Genomic DNA, 24,356 nt, shown 5'->3' with positions numbered 1-24,356 from the left:
GTGGTAACTTCCTTGATGATACTGTTTTACTTCCTGAGGTAAGGCAGCATGACTGTGGACTGAATAGAGGGAAGTAATGAACCTGTGATGGACTGGGCTGTGCTTGCCATTCTCTGCAGCTTCTCTCACTGAAATACAAAGCAGTTTCCGTATCAGGCTGAGACGCAACCTCTCAGACACTCTACTTTCTAGAGTCCATTTGTTAAGGTTTGAGACAATTCTGGAGTGGATGACAAATCTCCTCAGACACATGAGAAAGTAAATACACTTATGCGCTTTCTTGGTCATCACACCAGTGTGAAGGGATCAGTTGAGATTACTGGTGATATGGATGACAAGAAGTTCCATTGACGAGAATAGGATTGTGTATTTTTAAGATGTTTCTTCATCTGACATTCTCAGAAGACTTCTCATCTCCAAGTTACAAAATAATTCTAAACTCCCCATAACCTGCATAGAAGTGACAGCAGATATAAACACTCCAATGGGATGCCAGAGGCTGAAAATATGTTTCTATTCATGAATTGCTGAGTGGATGGGGACTGGGAATGTTCTCAAAAACAATGTTGTTCAGGATCCCCAGTAACAGAATCGAATGTAACCCTTGTAACAATTGACCTACCTGAGAAATCATCAGTTGTAGTCTTTTCATTCAGCCGAAGTGTTTTGTCAATGTGAGATCGATCTCTGAAAGGTAGCTGCAACGGAGGCTCCTCCTCTACCTCCACGTCAGCCTCATCTCCTTCATCTGCAGGACAAAGAGAAAGGACTGAAGTGCTGCTGTGAATTTCACATGCCCAATTTCATGCTTTTGTCAGAATAAGTTCAGACCCTCAATGAGTTGTACTGTCAGTGGCCACTTTATTAGGTACCTCCTGTATCTACTAAAGTAGCCTCTGCATGTATGTTCGTGGTCTTCTGCTTTAAGGTTCAACGTGTTGTGCATTCAGAGGTGCTCTTCTGTACAACACTGTTGTAACACATGGTTATTTGAGTTACTATTGTCTTCCTGTTAGTTTGAGCAAGTCTGACCATTCTTCTCTGTCCTCTCATTAACAAGGCGTTTTCGCTCACAGAACAGCCACTCATTGCATTTTTTCTTTTTGTTTTTCGCACAGTCATCTATACTAGAGACTGTTATGTGTGAAAATCCTAGGAGGTCAGCAGTTTCTGAACACAAAATAATCTGCAGATGCTGGGGTCAAAGCAACGCTCACAACCCGCTGGAGGAACTCAGCAGGGTTCCGGCCCGAAACGTTGGCCAATCTTTTCCACGGATGCTGCCCGACCTGCTGAGTTCCTCCAGCAGTTTCTGAGATACTCAAACTACTCCTTTTGGCACCAACAATCATTCCACAGTCAAAATCACTTAGATCATATTTCTTTCCCATTCCGATGTTTGGGTTGAACAACAACTGATCCTCTTGACTATATTTGCACACTTTTATGCATTGAATTGCTGCCACATGATTGGCAGATTAAATATTTCCATTAACAGGCAGGTATAAAGGTGTTCTTAATAAAGTGCCCACGGAGTGTAAACATTCAGTTTAAACTCACTTCGGTTCACTTTGTGCATTGAGCTTCATTTGCTCTGTTGGGACCATTTGAAGGTGAGGATGAGGAAGGGGTAGAACAAGGCCAAATTCTAGAAAAAAATCTCCGTAGTGGCCAAAAATGTGGCTTGGTTGAGAATTAGTCCTCATTACTTTGCAAATTCAACTTTTATTTTTATCTCCTAAAAATGAACCAGGTTTATCACTTTCAGTCAATATAAATAGAATCAACACTTGACCAATCTCGGCTGTGCACAGAATGTTTGAATCTTACAGGGCTCTCTTCAGTGATAGGCTCTTTCTCCTTTTTAACCCTCCATTCCAATTATTCTTTCCATTGAACATTATCACTCCATGGTAAGGATAATGCTACCTTAGTAACAATGTGGTCATTCCTTCTGTGTGAGCCTGTACTGCAAGTGATATTGCACTATTTTACCTTCAGGAGATTGAACCTATCCTACACAGAGAGGAGTAAACAGTCAACGTTTTGTGACCCTGGGTCTTGGCCTGAAACATTGATTGTTTCTTCCTCTCTGTAGATGCTACCTGACTGAGTTCCTCCAGCATTTTGTGTGTGTTATTCTGGATTTCCAGCAAATGCAGAATCTCTTGTGATTACTATAACCTTGCCATTATTCTTCTTGATTCAGCTGTGGTCCCTGAAGAATGTGCATTTCCATCTTCAATATTCATGCTGCATGAAGATTAAATATCATTGCAATTTTTAATCTTGTTATGCTTCTGCTATAGATATGTAGCTAGGACAAATTGAATCTGCAGATACAGTCTTACTGCTCACAGTCCTATCCTCTTAATGGTGGAATGAAAAAGTCAGAAATAGAGTAAACAATTTTGGAGATTGCTCTCAGGAGACAAACAGTTGTTGAAAATCTTGGGTCTGTGCCTGTGCCTTTAATTTGCCCTCTGCAATAATGAGCATGGATCTGCACTGAAAATTTTCTACCTCCTACGTCCACATTACATTTCCTCAATGTGATAAGCATGGATCTGTTTCCATTATTCCACCTTTACCACCCCATGCGTGACTTCCATCAGATTGATGGGCTTTGGAATGAAGTTGAAATGTGATAAACTGTAAGATACATTCTACTTCTGATTCTTGGAGACAAGGAACCCTAAAACTTCACTGTCCAGTTATGTGATTCATATTTGTAACCTTTGGAAACTAGCTCCAAATATTTAAATAAAGATTAGCTTTATTTGTCACAGGTAAATTGAAACACATGGTGAAATGTGTTGTTTGTGTCAATGACCAAACAGTCCAAGGATGTACTGAGGGCAGCCTGCAAGTGTCTCATGCTTTTAGCACCGACATAGCATGCGCACAAGTTACTAATCCTAACTCTCATGTCTTTATAATGTGGAAGGAAAATGGAGCACCCAGAGGAAACCCACCCGGTCACAGAGAGAATGAACAAACTCCTTACAGACAGCAGTGGGAATTGAGCATTGTGCTACCTGCCATGCTATCGTGCTGCCTGAGATGGGTCAGGTGTTGATTCTATTTACATTGACTGAAAATGAAAAATCAGATTTATTTTTTGAAGAAAAATGTAAAGGTATAGAAGTCACATTCTTCTACCAAGTATACTTCAGTCTGCACATACTGTAACTCAGATCTACTCCAAAATATTAATTTCTGAAAGAAATCTATATTATTAATATTAAATAAAACCTACCTCTGACATCCACCCTATAATTTCGTCCAAATGCCTCAAAATTATGCCCCCTTGTATTAGCCATTGACACCCTGGGAAAAAGACGCTGCGTGTCCACTCAATCAATGTCTCGTATCATTTTGTGCACCTCTATCGAGTCACCGCTCATCCTCCTTCACTCCAAAAAGAAGAACTGTAGCTCGCTCAACATTTCCTCATGGTATGAGGTTCTCAATCTCTTTGCACTAAAAACAGTGTTAATCCAGCCTTTTGTTGGCTAAAATGAGACTATATTTAGAATTATCACCTCTTCCAAATTGGCCTCTGCTGTAACATGATTAAAATGAGTAACTCAAGAAGATACATGTCCCATCACTTCGTGGTACAGTACTGGGTGCCCCAAAAACAACACACTTCTTGCGTTTGTGATAATTCTGCTCTTTGAGAACTTCTGCACTCTAAGTTCAATCACATCTTTTGGCTATGTGCCAAAAACTGTTTGACAATGTCCGTATATCTCATAATGTACTTCAAAAACACTTAATAATTCATTTAATCAGGTTAAATACACAAAAGGTCCGAAACACTGATGCTGCCTGACCTGCTGAGATCCTCCCATATTTTGTGTGTGTTGCTCTGAATTTCCAGCATCTGCAGAACCTCCTGTGTTTAGACCAAACTGTCTGACAATATTTAAATAGCAAAATAAGCATTGTCATCCAATATGTGAGATACATCCACAAAACAAAATGAGTGAGAATACAATAACATTCAATTATTGCAATTGCAGAAAAACTGGGACAAAGGAGGAAATGAAGGAAATATTCAGCTGTTCGGGTGGTACCAATGGAGAAAGGAACAGAGTAAAACATTTTAGGTTGATAACCTTATATCAACTCTCAAATGTTAATTCTGTTTGACTCTCCACAGGTATTTCCTGCTTTCAGCATTTTATGCTCTATGTTAAAACTTTAGTTATCTTTAATGCTGGCAATTTCAGAATCTCTGGTTTGAGTTTAATCTGTGATGGTTGGGGTTCCTCATGCTCATGTTTCTATTCTCCCATTCTCATCATTGTTTGTGCAGGGTTTCAAGCTAATGGCACATGGAGAATCTGACAAATAGATATGTTGTTCTAGCGTGAGACGTAATGCTCTTGGTTTGGAATTAAGCAATAATTTTTAAAAATACTATCAGTTTTCTCACACTACAATATAAATGAGTATTACTTGCCTTATCTTCAAATGTTCTGCTTTTATATCTGTGGTTTTCTTACCTCAAGAATATTTGATGGCATGATATGCTCGGAGCTTTACTTTGTTTCTAACCTATGCTTAGCTGCCCCACAAAAGTTTGATAGGCTGGCACAAGACATAGGAGCAGAATTAAGCCATTCAGCCCACTGAGTCGGCTCTGCTATTCCATCATGGCTGATTTATTATCCCTCTCAACTCCATTCTCTTGCCTTCTTCCCCTAACCTTTAACCAATCAAGAACCTATAAATATACCCAAAGACTTGGCCTCCGCAGCCATTTGTGGCAATAAATTTCACAGATTCATCACCCTCTGGCTAAAGAAATTCCTCCTCTTTCCTAAAGGGACACCCTTGTATTCTGAGATTGTGCCCTCTGTTCTTAGACTCACCCAATATTAGAAACATCTTCTCCATGTCCACTCTATACAGGCCTTTCAATATTTGGTAAGTCGCAATGAGACCCGCCCTCGTTCTTCTAAACTCCAGCAATTACAAGCCCATATTAAGACTCTGAACAACTTCTGTCATTTACATTAATGGAAAGTGATACGTGACACAGTGGGGCACTGAGTAGTGTTGCTGCCTCAGAGCTTCAGAGTCTCAGACTCAACCTCAACCTTCAGTGCTGTCTGTCTGGAGTTCGCATGTTCTCCCTGTGACCTGTGGCCTTTCCCCAGCTGTTCAGGAGAGGGAGCTTTACCTCACTGTAAAATTAACTGTACTTCATAGAGGAGTGTTATGTAAACTCAACTGTATCATCCATAATTTTGATATACATGAAATTCAGATTACAAAAGGTTGAATTTGGAGTTACTTGGACTGTTCAAATACCTGATGGTGCTGTTAGTGTGATGGCAAGTGTCTAATACAGGCTATTCAGTAGTATAGGACAAGCGAAATCACACAGAAATCATGAAGTCATGAATCGTGGGAATTTTTTCTGATGTTATGAATGAATCATTACAGTTATTATTAGTGAAGTTAGGGACATCAACAGCAAAATCTTTAAATGCAATTGCATTCCATTGGCCAGTCTCACTCCATACAGTTGTGTTAGATGATGTTGACGGGTGATGGCAAAATAACAATTAAATTCTAATGGATGAATGTTAAACTCTACAAAACTGTAAATGTTCATTGGACGGTGTGGTATGGCAAGTCCTCACTGACTCACCATCTTTCTCCTGCTCCTGCTCCTGCACCTCAGAAGACAGCCTTGTGTTCTCACTGATGCTTTCGGCCACACTTCCTTCAGATTCAGAAGCCTTTTCCTTCCCTTTTACATCAGACCCTTGGAAGGGAACAGCTGCTCCTTCATCAGAAATAAAACCTGCCTCAGTAATCTCATCCTGCCCAATTTTTACTCCTTCAGTTTTTTCATCCATCATTTGCACTTCCTTTGCAAATGTTTTGGTGTCATCTCCTCCTTCATTTGATCCATTGCCACTGTCACTTTTTGAAATTGTTTCAGTCTCTTCATCTTCAGTATCTTCAGAACCTACCTCATCAGCTCCATTCTCCTCCATTTTATCCTCACTTCTCTCACTGTTTTGGTCCTCTTTCACAGATTCACTCTCTTGAATATGAGCTTCCTGCTCAGAATATGCTACTTCAGTATTTTCTGCCTGACTATCCAGCACTTCCTTTTCCAGATCTTTGATCCTGTCTTCTTCCCCTTCACTTTGTGCCTCATCTACTTCATTTGAAGGGTTTTCCTTGAGATCTGGCTCACCGTTGGGATTCTGCTCAGGCTGTCTTCTGTCTCCATTCTTTCCAGTTTCTCCTTCAGGATCAGGTTCAGATTCCAGAACCCAATTTTGTGTTTGCTCTCTTAATTTTTTTACCTCTCCATCCCTATGGATTTCATTTATGGTATTTTCCATCAATTCTCTTGATTCACTTTCCACAGTTGGAGTTATTACAGTGCTGTTGACACCCATTTCTTGAGATTTGCTGATGTTATCGTTGAGAACATTTTCATTGTACTCAGTAGCGCCAGAGCCTAGATTGTGACTTTCTTCTTCCAGTTCCCCAGTATCATTCTTGTTGTTTTCATTACTTTGATGTTCCTCATCTTCTTCTGCTCTTTTAATAACATGATTACGTGTGGTAGCACACCTTGAACATGCTGATGCACAGCTGTCAAAGTGTGATTGATCTTGTTCCCACGTACTGGATCCTTCTGTAGGACTGGATGATCCCAAATTTGAACTGTCATCAAATGCTGAGTCAGCATACCCTGGTGGCCTACCATCCACAGCTTGTTGCATATCATTCATAAGCTTCTCATCATTCACATCAACTCTTGGGTTTGAGGCCAAGGCACTGCTCCCTGTAAGAGTGACAACATCTTCACTGTTGGGTTTGGTAAAATCTTGGATTCTAAATTATCAGAATCCACAAGGTTAGAGGCAAATTTTTACTTGTGACATTGGAATTGAGAAACATTATCAGTCAGTTTAAGGCCAGCTTCTTTTTTGATTAGTTTTGAATAAATCTGGTTCTGGGGAGTATAACACAATAAATATTGAAAATATTGTCACTTAGGGGTACGGAATGGTGCCAGAAGCTACTGTAGGGAGATCAAACAGTGTAGCCTTGAGTTCATTAAAGGGGAAGTCACTTATTCTGCAGAAACCACAAAAGGTTATGTGCAAATATGTGCAGCCCTTACTGATCCAAATTCTTTTGTGGTTTTCCTGCAATATAATTAACAAATTAGTAGCAAAGATAAGAAGATCATTAATTAATAAGAAACCCCTCATATTAAGTCACAGAAGATGGTGAAACTGTGGAATTCATTGTCACAGACGACTATGGAGGTCAAGTAATTGGGTATACAGTGGATTCCAGTTAACTGCACCATCTGATAATCGGGGCAGCCACTTATTTGGGACAATGCTTAAAGAACGAAAAACTAATCCAGAAAATAGCCAGGATTCCCTTTGTTTATTTGGGACACTATATGCCACTTAATTGGACCAGGAACTATTGACAAACAGTTTCTAACTAGCATCAGTTGCATGCATTTGTGTGGATGTTAGACACTACACCATGCTTAGAGTAAATAGTTTTTAAATAGCTTTAGTTGCATGTGTTTGTGTTTAAAAAGCAGTGATTTTTGTCATGATAGTTGTCTAGAAATACGCAGTGAGACAATTCAGAAGTCTTTTGCTCACTGTTGTTTCAAGTATTTAGGCTTGGAGATGCCAGAAATGGCTGGGATTAAAACTGAAATGATTTCACTACTTCAACAAGTTAGGAACTATGTGGTATTTGAAGGTAGCGGCAGTTATCTTGAATGTTACAGTGAAAATGAAGATTTGGTGGATGCTATCATTAAATGAAATGTATGAGGGCAGTCCTCATCTGCGCTGGGTGCCTGCCCTGATTTGTTCATTTGCTTCCATCAAAACAATACTGTAGCTCACACAGGATAAATTCCTCCATCGATAGCTATTAGGAACTAATACACAGTTTTATAGTACTGTATTAGTATTGATAGTGTTCAAATTTGTTCAGTATTTCACTTAAATACATAATTTGTTGCTCCACTTGTCTTTTTTATACTTTTTAAATTATTTCCATGAAACTTTAGCTAATTGAGACAGTCACTTAAATGAGCCAAAATGTACTGGTCCCAATTACCTGGAATCCACTGTATTTAAAGTAGAAGGTGATAGGTTCAGAGCTTCAAAGATTATGGGGATAAGGCAGAAGAATGGGGTTGAGAGGGATAATAAATTAGCCATGGTGGAACAGACTTGATGAGCCAATTCTGTTAATTCTGTTCCTGTGGTTTTATGGTTTTATAGAATGTCATAGTCTAGATTGAGATTCAAAGGTTACAGCCTTTACAGGACAATTAAACATCTTGGGAATATTTTTGTAAATATTTATCAAATATTCAAAATTAGGTGTGGAGAGTTGGTTCTGTGGTTCATTTGTTCCAAGTACTGATGAGTCACACAGAGATGATCTCAAGATTGATGCCAATAGAAGTGTTTTATTTGGACTAAGATGGAAAAATAGCTCTCTGGTCCTTGTTACTAGCAACTGACCAGTCATAGTGTAAGAAATAAACCCCTATGAGGACTTCAGGTGAATTTCTCTGTGATGTTCTCCCTCTTCCAATAGCACATCATTCTTATGTAACATATCATAGTTTTGAAGGAAACCTATGTTAAAGTGTTTGTGGGGACCAACTGACATTTGGGCAGCAGAGAGTCATTTCTCAACAGACATGTTACTTCATTGAGTGAACCTTATCTGTGTTGTACCCAACTGATAAGTCAAAGATCCCAGATCTTAATTGGAATTTTCTCCATCCCTGTCGCTTCTCAATGGGGTGGACAGCTTGGATGAATGGCACTATTTGATTTGCACTAGATGAATTCTGAGAGAATGGCACACACTTTTTTTAAAATATCATTGGCCACTTCAGCCTGATGTTTTGGTAGGTAAAGGCTTATAACAAGCATCCAGTCGCAGGAAATGAATGAAGATATCCCCATGTGAGTATATGTGTGATGTAGTGTTATAATGGTCACACAATTTTGTTGTGTATGGGAGGGCGAGGAGCGGATTTATCTGTAGTGACCTCCTGTCACATTGTACTTGGGAAGTCAAAACCAAATTTAGTCTTCATATTAAGGAAAGGTTGGAGTGTGAAGACATTCACAAAGAACATTAATCAGCATGCAGTCTCCATCTTGAACTCAAATATCAGCTACCTTAGCAATCTTTATCAGTCAACTTTTCCACCATGAATTTCTCTGGCCACCTTTTGAAATGAAATAATCTGCCACACTATAGTTACACCCAACAGTGAAGATGATGACACTGTAATCTCCTTCAAACACCAGACCACATAGTTGTTCAGAAGTATAGTCTATGGACCATCAACTACCAATCATCGGTTCATCAACAATCACAAGACCAGAGTGAAAGCTCATTCCTTTACCCTCAAGACCTTTCAAGGTGATTATGTCGGTCCTTGTAATCACACCAGAATATGCTAGATCTGATGACACTAGTGTTCTTATATTCGCACAGGACTTCCTTAGTTTTATGCTCCAACCCACTTGCCTCCTTAATTGATTGTTGTACCTACAGAGTAATGTTACTGATATCTGACTGCAAAGATTATCATTTCTTGCTGTATACTAGTATCTCACTATTTAAAATTATTCTTCTTTCCCTTTCTTTCTACCAAAATGGATAGTTTGTGACTTCCCACATTATATTCTATTTGCTGTCATCGATTTCATAAAAATTAATCAGAACTGTAGGGAAAAGTCATGAATTAATTCCAAATCAACATTGCATGGATTCTTGGTAGGTGGAGACCAGAATGTGATGGCACCTTCCTCAAACGTCTGAATCCTTTCGGATGGCAACAGAAGGGTACTGCTGATAACACTCTGTTAATTTCATTCTGTTACAAAGCATTGCAAATTCCAAGCCAAGACATACAATAGTTGTTGAAGATTCATGGTTAAAGATTATTTAATGTAATTTCCATAAAGGTAAAGGAGAATGAAATAATTGTTACTCCAGATCCGATGCAGCACCAAAACAAAAACACATAAGCTAAATAACACAATAATAAAAACAGAATCAGAATCAGGTTTACTATCACCAGCGTGTGTCATGAAATTTGTTAACTTAGCAGCAGCAGTTCACTGCAATACATAACATAGAAGAATAAATAAATAAATTACAGTATACGTATATTGAATAGATTAAAAATCATGCAAAAAACCCCAGAAATAATATATAGTAAAAAAGTGAGGTAGTGTTCAAGGGTTCAATGTCCATTAAGAATCAGACAGCAGAAGAGAAGAAACTGTTCCTGAATCACTGAGTGAATCGCCTTCAGGCTTCTGTACCTCCTACCTGATGGTAACAGTGAGAAAACATAGAAACATAGAAACATAGAAAATAGGTGCAGGAGTAGGCCATTTGGCCCTTTTAGCCTGCACCGCCATTCAGTATGATCATGGCTGATCATCCAACTCAGAACCCTGTACCAGCCTTCCCTCCATACCCCCTGATCCCTTTAGCCACAAGGGCCATATCAAACTCCCTCTTAAGTATAGCCAATGAACTGGCCTCAACTGTTTCCTGTGGCAGAGAATTCCACAGATTCACCATTCTCTGTGTGAAGAAGTTTTTCCTAATCTCGGTCCTAAAAGGCTTCCCCTTTATCCTCAAACTGTGACCCCTCATTCTGGACTTCCCCAATATCGGGAACAATCTTCCTGCATCTACCCTGTCCAATCCCTTTAGGATTTTATACGTTTCAATCAGATCTCCCCTCAATCTTCTAAATTCCAACGAGTATAAGCCTAGTTCATCCAGTCTTTCATCATATGAAAGTCCTGCCATCCCAGGAATCAATCTGGTGAACCTTCTTTGTACTCCCTCTATGGCAAGGATGTCTTTCCTCAAATTAGGGGACCAAAACTGCACACAATACTCCAGGTGTGGTCTCACCAAGGCCTTGTACAACTGCAGTAGTACCTCCCTGCTCCTGTACTCGAACCCTCTTGCTATGAATGCCAGCATACCATTCGCCTTTTTCACCGCCTGCTGTACCTGCATGCCCACTTTCAATGATTGGTGTATAATGACACCCCCCAGGTCTCGTTGCAGCTCCCCTTTTCCTAATCGGCCACCATTCAGATAATAATCTGATTTCCTGTTTTTGCCACCAAAGTGGATAACTTCACATTTATCCACATTAAATTGCATCTGCCATGAATTTGCCCACTCACCTAACCTATCCAAGTCACCCTACATCCTCTTAGCATCCTCCTCACAGCTAACACTGCCGCCCAGCTTCATGTCATCCGCAAACTTGGAGATGCTGCATTTAATTCCCTCATCCAAGTCATTAATATATATTGTAAACAACTGGGGTCCCAGCACTGAGCCTTGCGGTACCCCACTAGTCACTGCCTGCCATTCTGAAAAGGTCCCGTTTATTCCCACTCTTTGCCTCCTGTCTGCCTACCAATTCTCTATCCACATCAATACCTTACCCCCAATACCGTGTGCTTTAAGTTTGCACACTAATCTCCTGTGTGGGACCTTGTCAAAAGCCTTTTGAAAATCCAAATATACCACATCCACTGGTTCTCCCCTATCCACTCTACAAGTTACATCCTCAAAAAATTCTATGAGATTCATCAGACATGATTTTCCTTTCACAAATCCATGCTGACTTTGTCCGATGATTTTATCGCTTTCCAAATGTGCTGTTATCACATCTTTGATAACTGACTCTAGCAGTTTCCCCACCACCGATGTTAGGCTAACCGGTCTATAATTCCCTGGTTTCTCTCTCCCTCCTTTTTTAAAAAGTGGGGTTACATTAGCCACCCTCCAATCCTCAGGAACTAGTCCAGAGTACAAAGAGTTTTGAAAAATTATCACTAATACATCCACTATTTCTTGGGCTACTTCCTTAAGCACTCTGGGATGCAGACCATCTGGCCCTGGGGATTTATCTGCCTTTAATCCCTTCAATTTACCTAACACCACTTCCCTACTAACATGTATTTCCCTCAGTTTCTCCATCTCACTGGACCCTCTGTCCCCTACTATTTCCGGAAGATTATTTATGTCCTCCTTAGTGAAGACAGAACCAAAGTAATTATTCAATTGGTGTGCCATGTCCTTGCTCCCCATAATCAATTCACCTGTTTCTGTCTGTAGGGGACCTACATTTGTCTTAACCAATCTTTTTCTTTTCACATATCTATAAAAGCTTTTACAGTCAGTTTTTATGTTCCCTGCCAGTTTTCTCTCATAATCTTTTTTCCCCTTCCTAATTAAGCCCTTTGTCCTCCTCTGCTGAACTCTGAATTTCTCCCAGTCCTCAGGTGAGCCACTTTTTCTGGCTAATTTGTATGCTTCTTCTTTGGAATTGATACTATCCCTAATTTCCCTTGTCAGCCACGGGTGCACTACCTTCCTTGATTTATTCTTTTGCCAAACTGGGATGAACAATTGTTGTAGTTCATCCATGCGATCTTTAAATGCTTGCCGTTGCATATCCACCGTCAACCCTTTAAGTGTCATTTGCCAGTCTACCTTAGCTAATTCATGTCTCATACCTTCAAAGTTACCCTTCTTTAAGTTCAGAACCTTTGTTTCTGAATTAACTATGTCACTCTCCATCTTAATGAAGAATTCCACCATATCATGGTCCCTCTTACCCAAGGGGCCTCTCACGACAAGATTGCTAATTAACCCTTCCTCATTGCTCAATACCCAGTCTAGAATAGCCTGCTCTCTAGTTGGTTCCTTGACATGTTGGTTCAAAAAACCATCCCGCATACATTCCAAGAAATCCTCTTCCTCAGCACCCTTACCAATTTGGTTCACCCAATCTACATGTAGATTGAAGTCACCCATTATAACTGCTGTTCCTTTATTGCACATATTTCTAATTTCCTGCTTAATACCATCCCCAACCTCACTACTACTGTTAGGTGGCCTGTACACAACTCCCACCAGCGTTTTCTGCCCCTTAGTGTTATGCAGCTCTACCCATATCGATTCCCGTCCTCCCGGCTTATGTCCTTCCTTTCTATTGCGTTAATCTCCTCTCTAACCAGCAATGCCACCCCACCTCCTTTTCTTTCATGTCTATCCCTCCTGAATATTGAATATCCCTGAATGTTGAGCTCCCATCCTTGGTCACCCTGGCAGCTCATTCTATATAATCACCACCCTCTGGGCATGCCCTGGGTGCTGGCACAATAAATACAAGTACACAAGATAGCTTATATCATAGATTGATTGTGCTGTGTGTCCATAAAGTGACACTAGGCACAAGAGTGTCTGTACATAAGGTGACTCTGACCAGGAAATGATACAGTAATGGTGGATGGGGGTATGGAGGGGTGGGTTAGTGGATGAGGGTGTTGATCAGCCTTACTACTTAGGGAAAATAACTGAGTCTGGTGGTCCTGGTGTAGATACTACATTACTTCCTCCTAAACTGGAGTAGGACAAACAGTCCATTAGCAGGGTGGATGAGATCCTTCATGATGTTACTTGAGTAGCACTTCTTATCCCAAAAAGGACTCCATAAGCTGCTGGTACTGAAAACATGAAAGAAAAACAGAAAATACTGAAAGCATTGAGCAAGTCAGGCAGCTTCTTTGGAAAGGGAATCAGATTTAATGTTTCAGGGCAAAGGTCCTCATCAAATCAAATTCTCCTTTCGCAGATGTTGTTTCACTTGGATAGTATTCTGACAATTTCTATTATCCAATTATTTCTTCCTTTATACTCCATCCTACCATGTAAGTAAGGGGCATAGATTTTGGATGAGTGGGGAAAGATTTAAAATGGACCTGAGGGGCATTTTTTTATGCAGAGGGTGGTGATTATATAGAATGAGCTGCCAGAGGAACTGGTTGAAGCAGACACAATGGTATCATTAGAACTATTTGGATACTGACATGGAGGAGAGGGGCCAGAGGGATATGGGCCAAACACAAGAAATTTGGACTAGCTGGGTGGTACCCATTGTTGAGATAGACTGATTGTGCTGAAGAGTCACCCACGTCATTAACTTGCCTTTAATATTTCTAATCTCCACCCAAACTGCTTCTGCATCCTGGATTCCAAAAAGTCACTCACTGTGCCCATGACCATGACATTAAACAGATCCACTCTTCCACCTTTTCCTAGCTTCCAATTATCTACCCCTTCATATTCAGGTTGGAAATAATGGCATCCTGCACTCATGTCTCTGTGAAGGCCATCAGATTATATTTATTTTCATTTGTGCTGTTGGTTCATTTGATTTGTTTAGAATGTTCTCTGCTTTAGATGCTTAAATTTTTATCCTTCAGATTCAGATTTATTTATCACATGTATATTGAAACATGCAGTGAGATGCTTCATGTGCATTATGAGCCATCACAATCCAAGGATGTGCTGGGGGCAGTCCACAAGTGATGCCACACATTCCGGTGCCCACAGAGCATGCCCACAATCTTCAGTGTAACAATACAAGCAACAATAACAAAGTTCAAAGTAAATTTATTATCGAAGTACATTAATGTCACCATATACAACCCTGAGATTAATTTCCTTGTGGCCATTCACAATAAATACAAAGAAACACATTGGAATCAATGAAAAACTACACACAAAAAAGATAAATAACCAGTGTTCAAAAGACAACTGTGCAAATACAAAAAATTTTAAGACTTAATAATAATAAATAAATAAACAATAAATATTAAGAAAGGGAATCCATGGGTTGCGGGAATATTCAGTGTTGGGGTGAGTGAGGTTGACTGATGCTAACATTTCTGGTTCAGAAGCCTGATGGTTGAGGGGTAATAACTGTTCCCGAATCTGGTGGTGTGGGTCCTGAGGCTCCTATACCTCCTTCCTGATTTCAGCAGAAGGAAGAGAGCATGGGTGGTGGGTGGTTCTTGAGGATGGATGCTGCATTCCTACGACAGCGCTCCTTATAGATGTGCTCAATGGTGAGGAGGGCTTTACCCAACAAAACAAGAGAACAGCAAAACCAAGTGTCTGTCTGTCTTTCTCTCTCTCTCTCACACACACACACACAAACACACACCACAAAATGTTGTGGAGTTACATTGAACATAGAATAGTACAGCACATTACAGGCCCTTCGGCCCACAATGTTGTGCCAACCCTCAAACCCTGCCTTCCATATAACCCCCCCCACCTTAGATTCCTCCATATACCTGTCTAGTAGTCTCTTAAACTTCACTAGTATATCTGCCTCCACAACTGACTCAGGCAATGCATTCCACGCACCAACCACTCTCTGAGTAAAAAACCTTCCTCTAATATCCCCCTTGAACTTCCCACCCCTTACCTTAAAGCCATGTCCTCTTGTATTGAGCAGTGGTGCCCTGGGGAAGAGGCACTGGCTATCCACTCTATCTATTCCTCTTATTATCTTGTACACCTCTATCATGTCTCCTCTTATTCTCCTTCTCTCCAAAGAGTAAAGCCCAAGCTCCCTTAATCTCTGATCATAATGCATACTCTCTAAACCAGGCAGCATCCTGGTAAATCTCCTCTGTACCCTTTCCAATGCTTCCACATCCTTCCTATAGTGAGGCGACCAGAACTGGACACAGTACTCCAATTGTGGCCTAACCAGAGTTTTATAGAGCTGCATCATTACATCGCGACTCTTAAACTCTATCCCTCGACTTATGAAAGCTAACACCCCATAAGCTTTCTTAACTACCCTATCTACCTGTGAGGCAACTTTCAGGGATCTGTGGACATGTACCCCCAGATCCCTCTGCTCCTCCACACTACCAAGTATCCTGCCATTTACTTTGTACTCTGCCTTGGAGATTGTCCTTCCAAAGTGTACCACCTCACACTTCTCCGGGTTGAACTCCATCTGCCACTTCTCAGCCCACTTCTGCATCCTATCAATGTCTCTCTGCAATCTTCGACAATCCTCCACACTATCCACAACACCACCAACCTTTGTGTCGTCTGCAAACTCGCCAACCCAACATTCTACCCCCACATCCAGGTCATTAATAAAAATCACGAAAAGTAGAGGTCCCAGAACAGATACTTGTGGGACACCACTAGTCACAATCCTCCAATCTGAATGTACTCCCTCCACCGTGACCCTCTGCCTTCTGCAGGCAAGCCAATTCTGAATCCACCTGGCCAAAATTCCCTGGATCCCATGCCTTCTGACTTTCTGAATAAGCCTACCGTGTGGAACCTTGTCAAGTGCCTTACTAAAATCCATATAGATCACGTCCACTGCACTACCCTCATCTATATGCCTGGTCACCTCCTCAAAGAACTCTATCAAGCTTGTTAGACACGATCTGCCCTTCACAAAGCCATGCTGACTGTCCCTGATCAGACCATGATTCTCTAAATGCCCAGAGATCCTATCTCTAAGAATCTTTTCCAACAGCTTTCTCACCACAGATGTAAGGCTCACTGGTCTATAATTACCCGGACTATCCCTACTACCTTTTTTGAACAAGGGGACAACATTCGCCTCCCTCCAATCCTCCAGTACCATGCCCGTGGACAATGAGGACATAAAGGTCCTAGCCAGAGGCTCAGCAATCTCTTCCCTCGCCTCATGGAGCAGCCTGGGGAATATTCTGTCAGGCCCTGGGGACTTATCCGTCCTAATGTATTTTAACAATTCCAACACCTCCTCTCTCTTAATATCAACATGGTCCAGAACATCAACCTCACTCATATTGTCCTTACCATCATCAAGTTCCCTCTCATTGGTGAATCTCGAAGAGAAGTATTCATTGAGGACCTCGCTCACTTCCACAGCCTCCAGGCACATCTTCCCACCTTTATCTCTAATCGGTCCTACCTTCACTCCTGTCATCCTTTTTTTCTTCACATAATTGAAGAATGCCTTGGGGTTTTCCTTTATCCTACTTGCCAAGGCCTTCTCATTTCCCTTTCTTGCTCTTCTCAGCTCCTCTCTTAAGTTCCTTTCTTGCTTCTCTATATTCTTCAATAGACCCATCTGATCCTTGCTTCCTAAACCACATGTATGCTGCCTTTTTCCACTTGACTAGATTTTCCACCTCACTTGCCACCCATGGTTCCTTCACCCTACCATTCTTTATCTTCCCCACCGGGTCAAATTTATCCCTAACATCCTGCAAGAGATCTCTAAACATCGACCACATGTCCATAGTACATTTCCCTGCAAAAACATCATCCGAATTCACACCCACAAGTTCTAGCCTTATAGCCTCATAATTTGCCCTTCCCTAATTAAAAATTTTCCTGTCCTCTCTGATTCTATCCTTTTCCATGATAATGCTAAAGGCCAGGGAGAGGTGGTTACTGTCCCCCAGATGCTCACCCACTGAGAGATCTGTGACCTGACCCGGTTCATTACCTAGTACTAGATCTAGTATGGCATTCCCCCTAGTCAGCCTGTCCATGTACTGTGACAGGAATCCGTCCTGGACATATTTAACAAACTCTGCCCCATGTAAACCCTTGGAACTAACCAGGTGCCAATCAATATTAGGGAAGTTAAAGTCACCCATGATAATAACCCTGTTATTTTTGCACCTTTCCAAAATCTGCCTCCCAATCTGCTCCTCTGTATCTCTGCTGCTACCAGGAGGCCTATAGAATACCCCCAATAGAGTAACAGTTCCCTTCCTGTTCCTGACTTCCACCCATACTGACTCAAAAGAGGATCCTGCTACATTACCCACCCTTTCTGTAGCTGTAATAGTTTCCCTGACCAGTAATGCCACCCCTTCTCCCCCTTTTCCCCCCTCCCTGTCCCTTTTAAAGCACTGAAATCTGGGAATATTGAGAATCCATTCCTGCCCTCGTGCCAGCCAAGTCTCTGTAATGGCCACTACATCATAATTCCATGTATGTATCCAAGCTGTCAGTTTCTCACCTTTATTCCTGATGCTTTTGCATTGAGGTACACACACTTCAGCCCTTCTGCCTTACTACCTTTACACCGTTTATTCTGTTTCTCTTTCCTCAAAGCCTCTCTATATGTTAGATCTGGCTTTACTCCATGCACCTCTTTCACTGCTCTATCGCTCCAGGTCCCACCCCCCTTGCAAATTAGTTTAAACCCTCCTGAACCATGCTAGCAAATCTACCCACAAGGATATTGCTCCCCCTCGGGTTCAGGTGCAACCCATCCAATCTGTACAGGTCCCACCTTCCCCAGAAGAGATCCCAATGATCCAAAAATCTAAATCCCTGCTCCCTGCACCAGCTCCTCAGCCACGCATTCAAATGCTATCTCCTCCAATTCTTACCATCACTGTCACGTAGCACTGGCAGCAATCCTGAGAACGCCACCCTTGAGGTCCTGTTCTTCAGCCTTCTGCCTAGGTCCCGAAACTCACACTTCAGGACCTCATCCTTCTTCCTGCCTATGTCGTTGGTACCAACAGGTATCACGACTTAAGGCTGCTTTTCCTCTCATACCAGGATGTCGTGCACCCGGTCAGAGACATCCCGGGCCCTGGCACTCGGGAGGCAACAAACCATGCGGGTGTCCTTCTCATGTCCACAAAATCTCCTGTCTGCTCCCCTGACTATAGAGTCTCCAATGACGACAGCTCTCCTCTTCACCACCACCGGGTCAGACTCACTGCCAGAGGCCCTGCCACCGTGGCTCACACCTGGTCTGTCGTCCCCTCCAACAGTATCCAGGACTGTAAACTTACTATTCAGGGGAATGGCTACAGGGGTGCTCTGCACTACCTGTCTGCTCACCTTTGCTTTCCCCTCTCTGACTGTCTCCCAACGACCTGCTTCCGACAGTTAATATTGTTATTCCTATGTCACCCAGTTAGCCACACCCGCATGGGAACTGTTCACATATTGTACAGGCAGAGTTTCTGTAAAGTTGAGGTGAGTATCCTGGCCTCCTAGTATGTGCTCTCAACTCTCCCTCGATATTGAACACAACATGATGTCAAAAGTAGTTGATTGTTGATGAAGTCATGCCACAGACCAAGAGAGACCCCCAACAAGAAAGAACTTACAGGAAGATTGTTTTATTTGTATGTATCTATGAAAAATATCCAAAGACTTATCAAACTAAACAACCTATGCTAGTTTGCTAACTGAGCTGAGAACTCCCCAGAGTTGCTAGGCAACCCTTCAGACTGTAACCAAAAGTGTAATAATCTGTGAGCTAGCCTGGGGAAGTGAAGAGAGACACAGACACAGCAGCGAAGTCAGTTAAACTCAGAAGTCAGAGAAAAAAAATTTTTCTGTAGTCCAGATGAATTAATTAATAAATAGACAAACAAACAGGAAAATGGAGCAAATAGCTACAGTGCCTACATCTACTTACCTAATAAACCTCCCCCTCCCCCCCCACCCAAGACATTTGATTTCTCTAACCAGGGGACTTTCAATGATGGCTTAGATGCTTTGAGAGATTTAGGGTTGCAAGCAATCTCACTCATGCTTCAGTAGTGCATCAAGTAAGCACACTGATACACTGCATGGGAGACAAAGCAGATGACGTCATGGGTGGATTAGGACTGACATGCTCTGGAAATGGGGTACAAAACAATGCAGGACAAATTCAAAGAATATTTCACAGGAAAGTGAAATGTGATATATGAGGAAACAAGGTGCAGTCGGAGAGACTACAGAAAGGGGGGACAGTAGAGCTCAGCTCAAACAAAACAGACATACAAAGTAATGAGCAGGTAAAATGTCCAACTACAGGAGATGCGGCAAGTCCCCATTCCACATCAAAGTGCTCTGTCCAGCAAATGAAGTGAAAAGCCACCAGTGCAATAGAGTTGGTCATTACAAAAGCCAGTGTCACTCAAAAAAACAGTTCTTCAGGAGGTCAAAGGAGACCATAATTCAGACGAAGAGGGAGCTTTCCTTGGCGCTCTAGATTCAAATAGACAAGGCTGGTGTACTATGTTTCAGTTGCAAAATGAGACAATGATATTCAAAATGGACACTGGGCAGGTGTCACAGATATCCCACAAAACTGGTGAAGAAACCAGGCATTACGCTGAGCCCGACAAAGAAAGTGCACCTGGGGCCTGGGATACATAAGCTCAGTGTGAAAGGAATGTTTATTACTTCCATTAGTAAAAAATGACAAACAATTAAAAGAGGATGTCTATCTTCTTCTTGCCACTACTGAAATGACATGCCTTTGAGAAGCTGAACCTCATTGTAAGGTTGGATCTGCTAAACAATGTTCAGTGGCAGAAGTAGCTGGAGTTATTCACAGGCCTGGGGTTACTGAAAGGAAGTACCCTTATCCAACTGACGCCAGGAGTGACGCCCTACTCTGACTATACCAGGGCATATACCAGTCCCATTGATGAATAGAGTCAAAGCTGAACTTGAGAGAATAGAGGCGCTTGACATCATAACTACAGAGAATGGATCTACTGACTGGTGTGCTGGCATTGTTCCTATTCCCAAGCTAGATGATACAGTTGAGCATATGTGTTGAATGCAGTGAAGTGAGTGAAGATTATTCCGCCTAAAGTTGAACACACATTGGGTATGCTGGGTGGAGCAAAGTCCTTCACCAAAATAGATGCAAACCCAGGGTTCTGACAGATCTATTTAGCTCCTAAATCATAGAAGCTCACAACCTATATCACACTATATGGACGCTATGCCTCAAGAGACTCCCTTTTGGCATCTGATCCACCCCTGAACACTTTCAGATAAGGATGAACCGAATTTTGGAGGGACTGAAAGGAGAAGTCAGCCACATGGATGATAGACTCATCTTCGGAGGCTCAAGTGAGGAATGTAACAAAAGAGTGCAAGCTGCCTTGGAGAAACTGAAACAGGCTGGAATACCCTGAACAAAATGAAAACGCGAATTAGCAAAGTTGGAGGTGAAGTTCTTAGGCCACCAACTATCCTCAGAGGGAGTGCAACCAGATTCAGACAAACTGGCAGGAGTTCAGAATATGAAACAATCTATGAATGTATCAGAAATTCGTAATTTCTTTGGCACAGTAAACCAGTCGGGAAAGTTCATTTCAGATTTGGCAGAGAAAACAAAGCCACAATGTGACCTCCTCTCTCAGAGAAACATTTGGACGTGGGATGCACCACAGGAGAAGTCATTCTCATCACTTAAAGCAGAGCATACCAACATTAGCATTCTTTGATCTGAACAAAGCAACCAAGGTCTCAGCAGATGCCTCCTCCTTTGGCCTAGAGGGAGTGCTCATGCAATACTGTAGTGGAGTATGGAAACTGGTGGCATATGCATCAAGAGCACTGACTCCTACTGAACAGCATAATCTCCAAATTGAAAAGGAGACACTGGCTCTCGTGTGGGCTTGTGAACGCTTCAGCTGCTACCTGATAGGCACTAAATTCCTACTTTGAAACAGACCACAAGCCACTGATCTGCCTGCTCAGCTCGAAACACTTGGATGACTTACCTCCACATCTGCAAAGATTCTGAATGAGGCTTTTGCAATACTGTTATGACTTTGAACATGTCCCTGGCAGATCTTTCACTACACCAGACACTGTCTAGGATGCCATGCAAAAGTGAGTGGACAGATGCTGACTCCACCCTCATGGAAAATAAAAGCATCTACTTAGCTCAGGGACATGAATGCTTTCCTGCATCACAGAGTAAACTAGATAAAGTTCAGATTGAGTTGAAAAAAGTCCAAATCTGCAGCAAGGTCATGCAATACTGTGAGCATGAATGGCCAGCTGTTCCAAGAGGAGCTCACAAACTCAGATTTTACTGGCTTGAAAGAGGCACATTCACCATTCTTGATGGTTTGCTGTTCAAGGGCTCCAGGTTCATCATTCCTGTTTCTATACATGGCAAAATCATCAGTCAAATCCACCAAGGACATCAAGGCATTGAAAAATGTTGCCCAAGAGCAAGGCAAGCCATGTGGTGGCCTGGTCTGAGCACATAGCTGGGAAATTACATAAAGCAATGTGAAGCAAGCAGAAAACTGCACAAAAGTCATACTGAATCTCTCTGTCCCACAGAATTCCCAGACTTTCCATGGCAAATTGCAGGCCAGACATTTTTGAGCTGAAAAGAGACAAATGTCTTCTCACTGTGGATTACCACTCACTAAACATTGAAGTTCCAAGCTGTCCTCTACATTCTCAACAGCAGTTATACAGCACCTGAAAGCTGTACTCATTCACCATGCAACACCAGAGACACTTGTATCAGACAGCGGTCCACAATTCAGCTGCTCAGAATTCAAAGCCTTTGCTAGGGACTATGACTTCAAACACCAGACCCACAGTCCACACATAAGCAAACGGAGAAGCGGAAAGAGAAGTACAAACTGTTAAGAGTCTTCTATTGAAGTTGAAGGAACCAACAAAGCATTGCTAGCTTATTGTTCCACGCCTCTTACAAATGGCTGCAGTCTATCAGAGCTGTCAATGGGCCAGAGACTGAGAACAAGCCTGCCTGTTGTTCCTTCCCTTCTCTAGCCTCACTTACTGGACCTAGACAAAGTTAGCAATTTTGAGACAACACAGCATAAGAAAACCAAGAGCACTCATGATCTAAGGTACAGAGCAAAATCTTTGTTTCCACTCAGGAGTGGAGAAGCTGTTTGGGTTTCAGACCAATCCACCAAAGGAACAATATTCCGGCAGCATGCACCACGATCATTTGTGACCAGAACATCACAAGGTGAGGTAGGCGGAACAGGTGTGCACTCATGCATGTTCAAAGCACACAAAAGGTAGAGGAAGAAACAGAGTGGCATGATCCTTATGACTAGGACCACTTACCTGAGGTGGACACACCTGTTCAAGAGTCTCCATCCGCTTCAACACTTCCAGAAACCTCTACCAGATTGGATCATTTATAGAGATATACTCCATAGCCTAATACCTTAGGGCAAGTGACTAAAGAGGCAGAATATTAATTTCACTTTGCCAGAGTGTTCAGGTAGTCTACCCTGGCTTCCATTAGATTTAGTGTTTTTTAAAAAGAGCTCTGATGTTGAAAACATTTCACAAATGAGACTGCTTTTTAAAAAAAAGGAATTGGTGAAAAAAGGGAAGAAAACAAAGAGAGAGAGGGACCGTTAAAAACAAAGAGAAAGACAGTTACAAATTAGGAATTTTTTTATATGGAGAAGGGTCTAGTGTTTTCCTGGTGTATATGATGTATAAAATCTTCTCAGGCTTCCAGCCAGGTACAGATGTTGATTTTTACTGACATTTTGATGACAAACTCCACCATTTTCATGAAGCCCGAGGAGTTTATACATAATTACTTCTTATGTTTATGTAAGGAGCATAAGTTATGTGCTATGGGTAGTCAACGGAATTGCTCAATTTCAGTGACTATAATTTCAATACAATTCCATGGAAGGAAGTACATACTTAGTTTTTCTTTCTTTTTCACAAGAAGGGGAGATGTGGTAGTTAATGGTGTTATTCCTATGCCACACAGTTAGTCGCTCCCACATGGGAGGAGTTCACTATTGTATAAAGTTAAGTTGAGCACCCTACATGCTAGCCTCCTGGTGCGTGCTCTGCACTCTCCCTCAATATCAAACGCAACAGCACTGACATGCAAAATTTGGGTATTACCTTTGGAACCTGTATCATTATTAACCTTGTTATCTATAACCTCATATGTTGATTTACTCTTACATTCATACCCCGTATCATAGTTTGCTTACCATTCCCATATTAATAATGCCTTTCTTCTAACCCTTATAGTTACTCTTTGATTAACCAAATTTTCCCAGTGTTGACCCTTTGTCCCTGTGGTGCATTCTAATATCTACTGCCTTAGTCATGCAAATGGCAAGGGCGCCAGTGCCAGCAAAGTTCAGGTATAGACTAGCTCCACTTTCCCCACTGACACCAGTGCCAGGAAAGTTCAGCTGCAGACCAACTCCACTTTCCCCACTGATGACACCAGTGCCCCACGAACCAGAGCACATCTGCCCATGAGCTGTGCATTCATTGGCTTAATCTTATTTGCCCTGTACTAATTTTCATGTAGCCGAGCTGATAATTTAGCTTATTTCATTTTATTTAGAGACACAGTATGGTAACGGGCCCTTCCAGCCCAAAGAGCCTGCCTGCCTAGTTACACCATGTGGCTAATTAACCTACTAACCCTTACGTTTTTGGAATGTGGTAGGAAACCAGAGCACTTAGAGAAAAACCACATGATCATGGGGAGAATGTACAAACTCCTTATAGACAGCAGCAGAAATTGAACCCAGGTCGCTAATGCTGTAATAGTGTTATGCTAACCACAATGTTACCATGCCGCCCCAAATAGCTATTATACCCTTTCCTGTTCTGTTTCTTAATTT

The 24,356-nt window shown here is 41.8% G+C and overlaps 1 protein-coding gene across 3 annotated transcripts in view; it reads right to left on the bottom strand.

Moving 5' to 3' along the window:
* Positions 1–24,356, bottom strand: part of srl (sarcalumenin) — a 119,050-nt gene that overhangs the window by 44,444 nt on the left and 50,250 nt on the right. For all 3 annotated transcript variants that reach the window (XM_063059448.1, XM_063059450.1, XM_063059451.1), the window contains exons 2-3: positions 5,669–6,826; positions 623–748 (exon numbers count right to left, since the gene is read on the bottom strand). In XM_063059448.1, the coding sequence (XP_062915518.1) occupies positions 623–748; positions 5,669–6,826 (1,284 nt within the window). The remainder of the gene's footprint in view (positions 1–622; positions 749–5,668; positions 6,827–24,356) is intronic.

This window comes from Mobula hypostoma, chromosome 9, assembly GCF_963921235.1.
Source record: "Mobula hypostoma chromosome 9, sMobHyp1.1, whole genome shotgun sequence".
Classification (NCBI taxonomy): domain Eukaryota; kingdom Metazoa; phylum Chordata; class Chondrichthyes; order Myliobatiformes; family Myliobatidae; genus Mobula; species Mobula hypostoma.
Note: the sequence above shows the minus strand (reverse complement) of the source record. Positions and strands in the feature narration are given on the sequence as shown.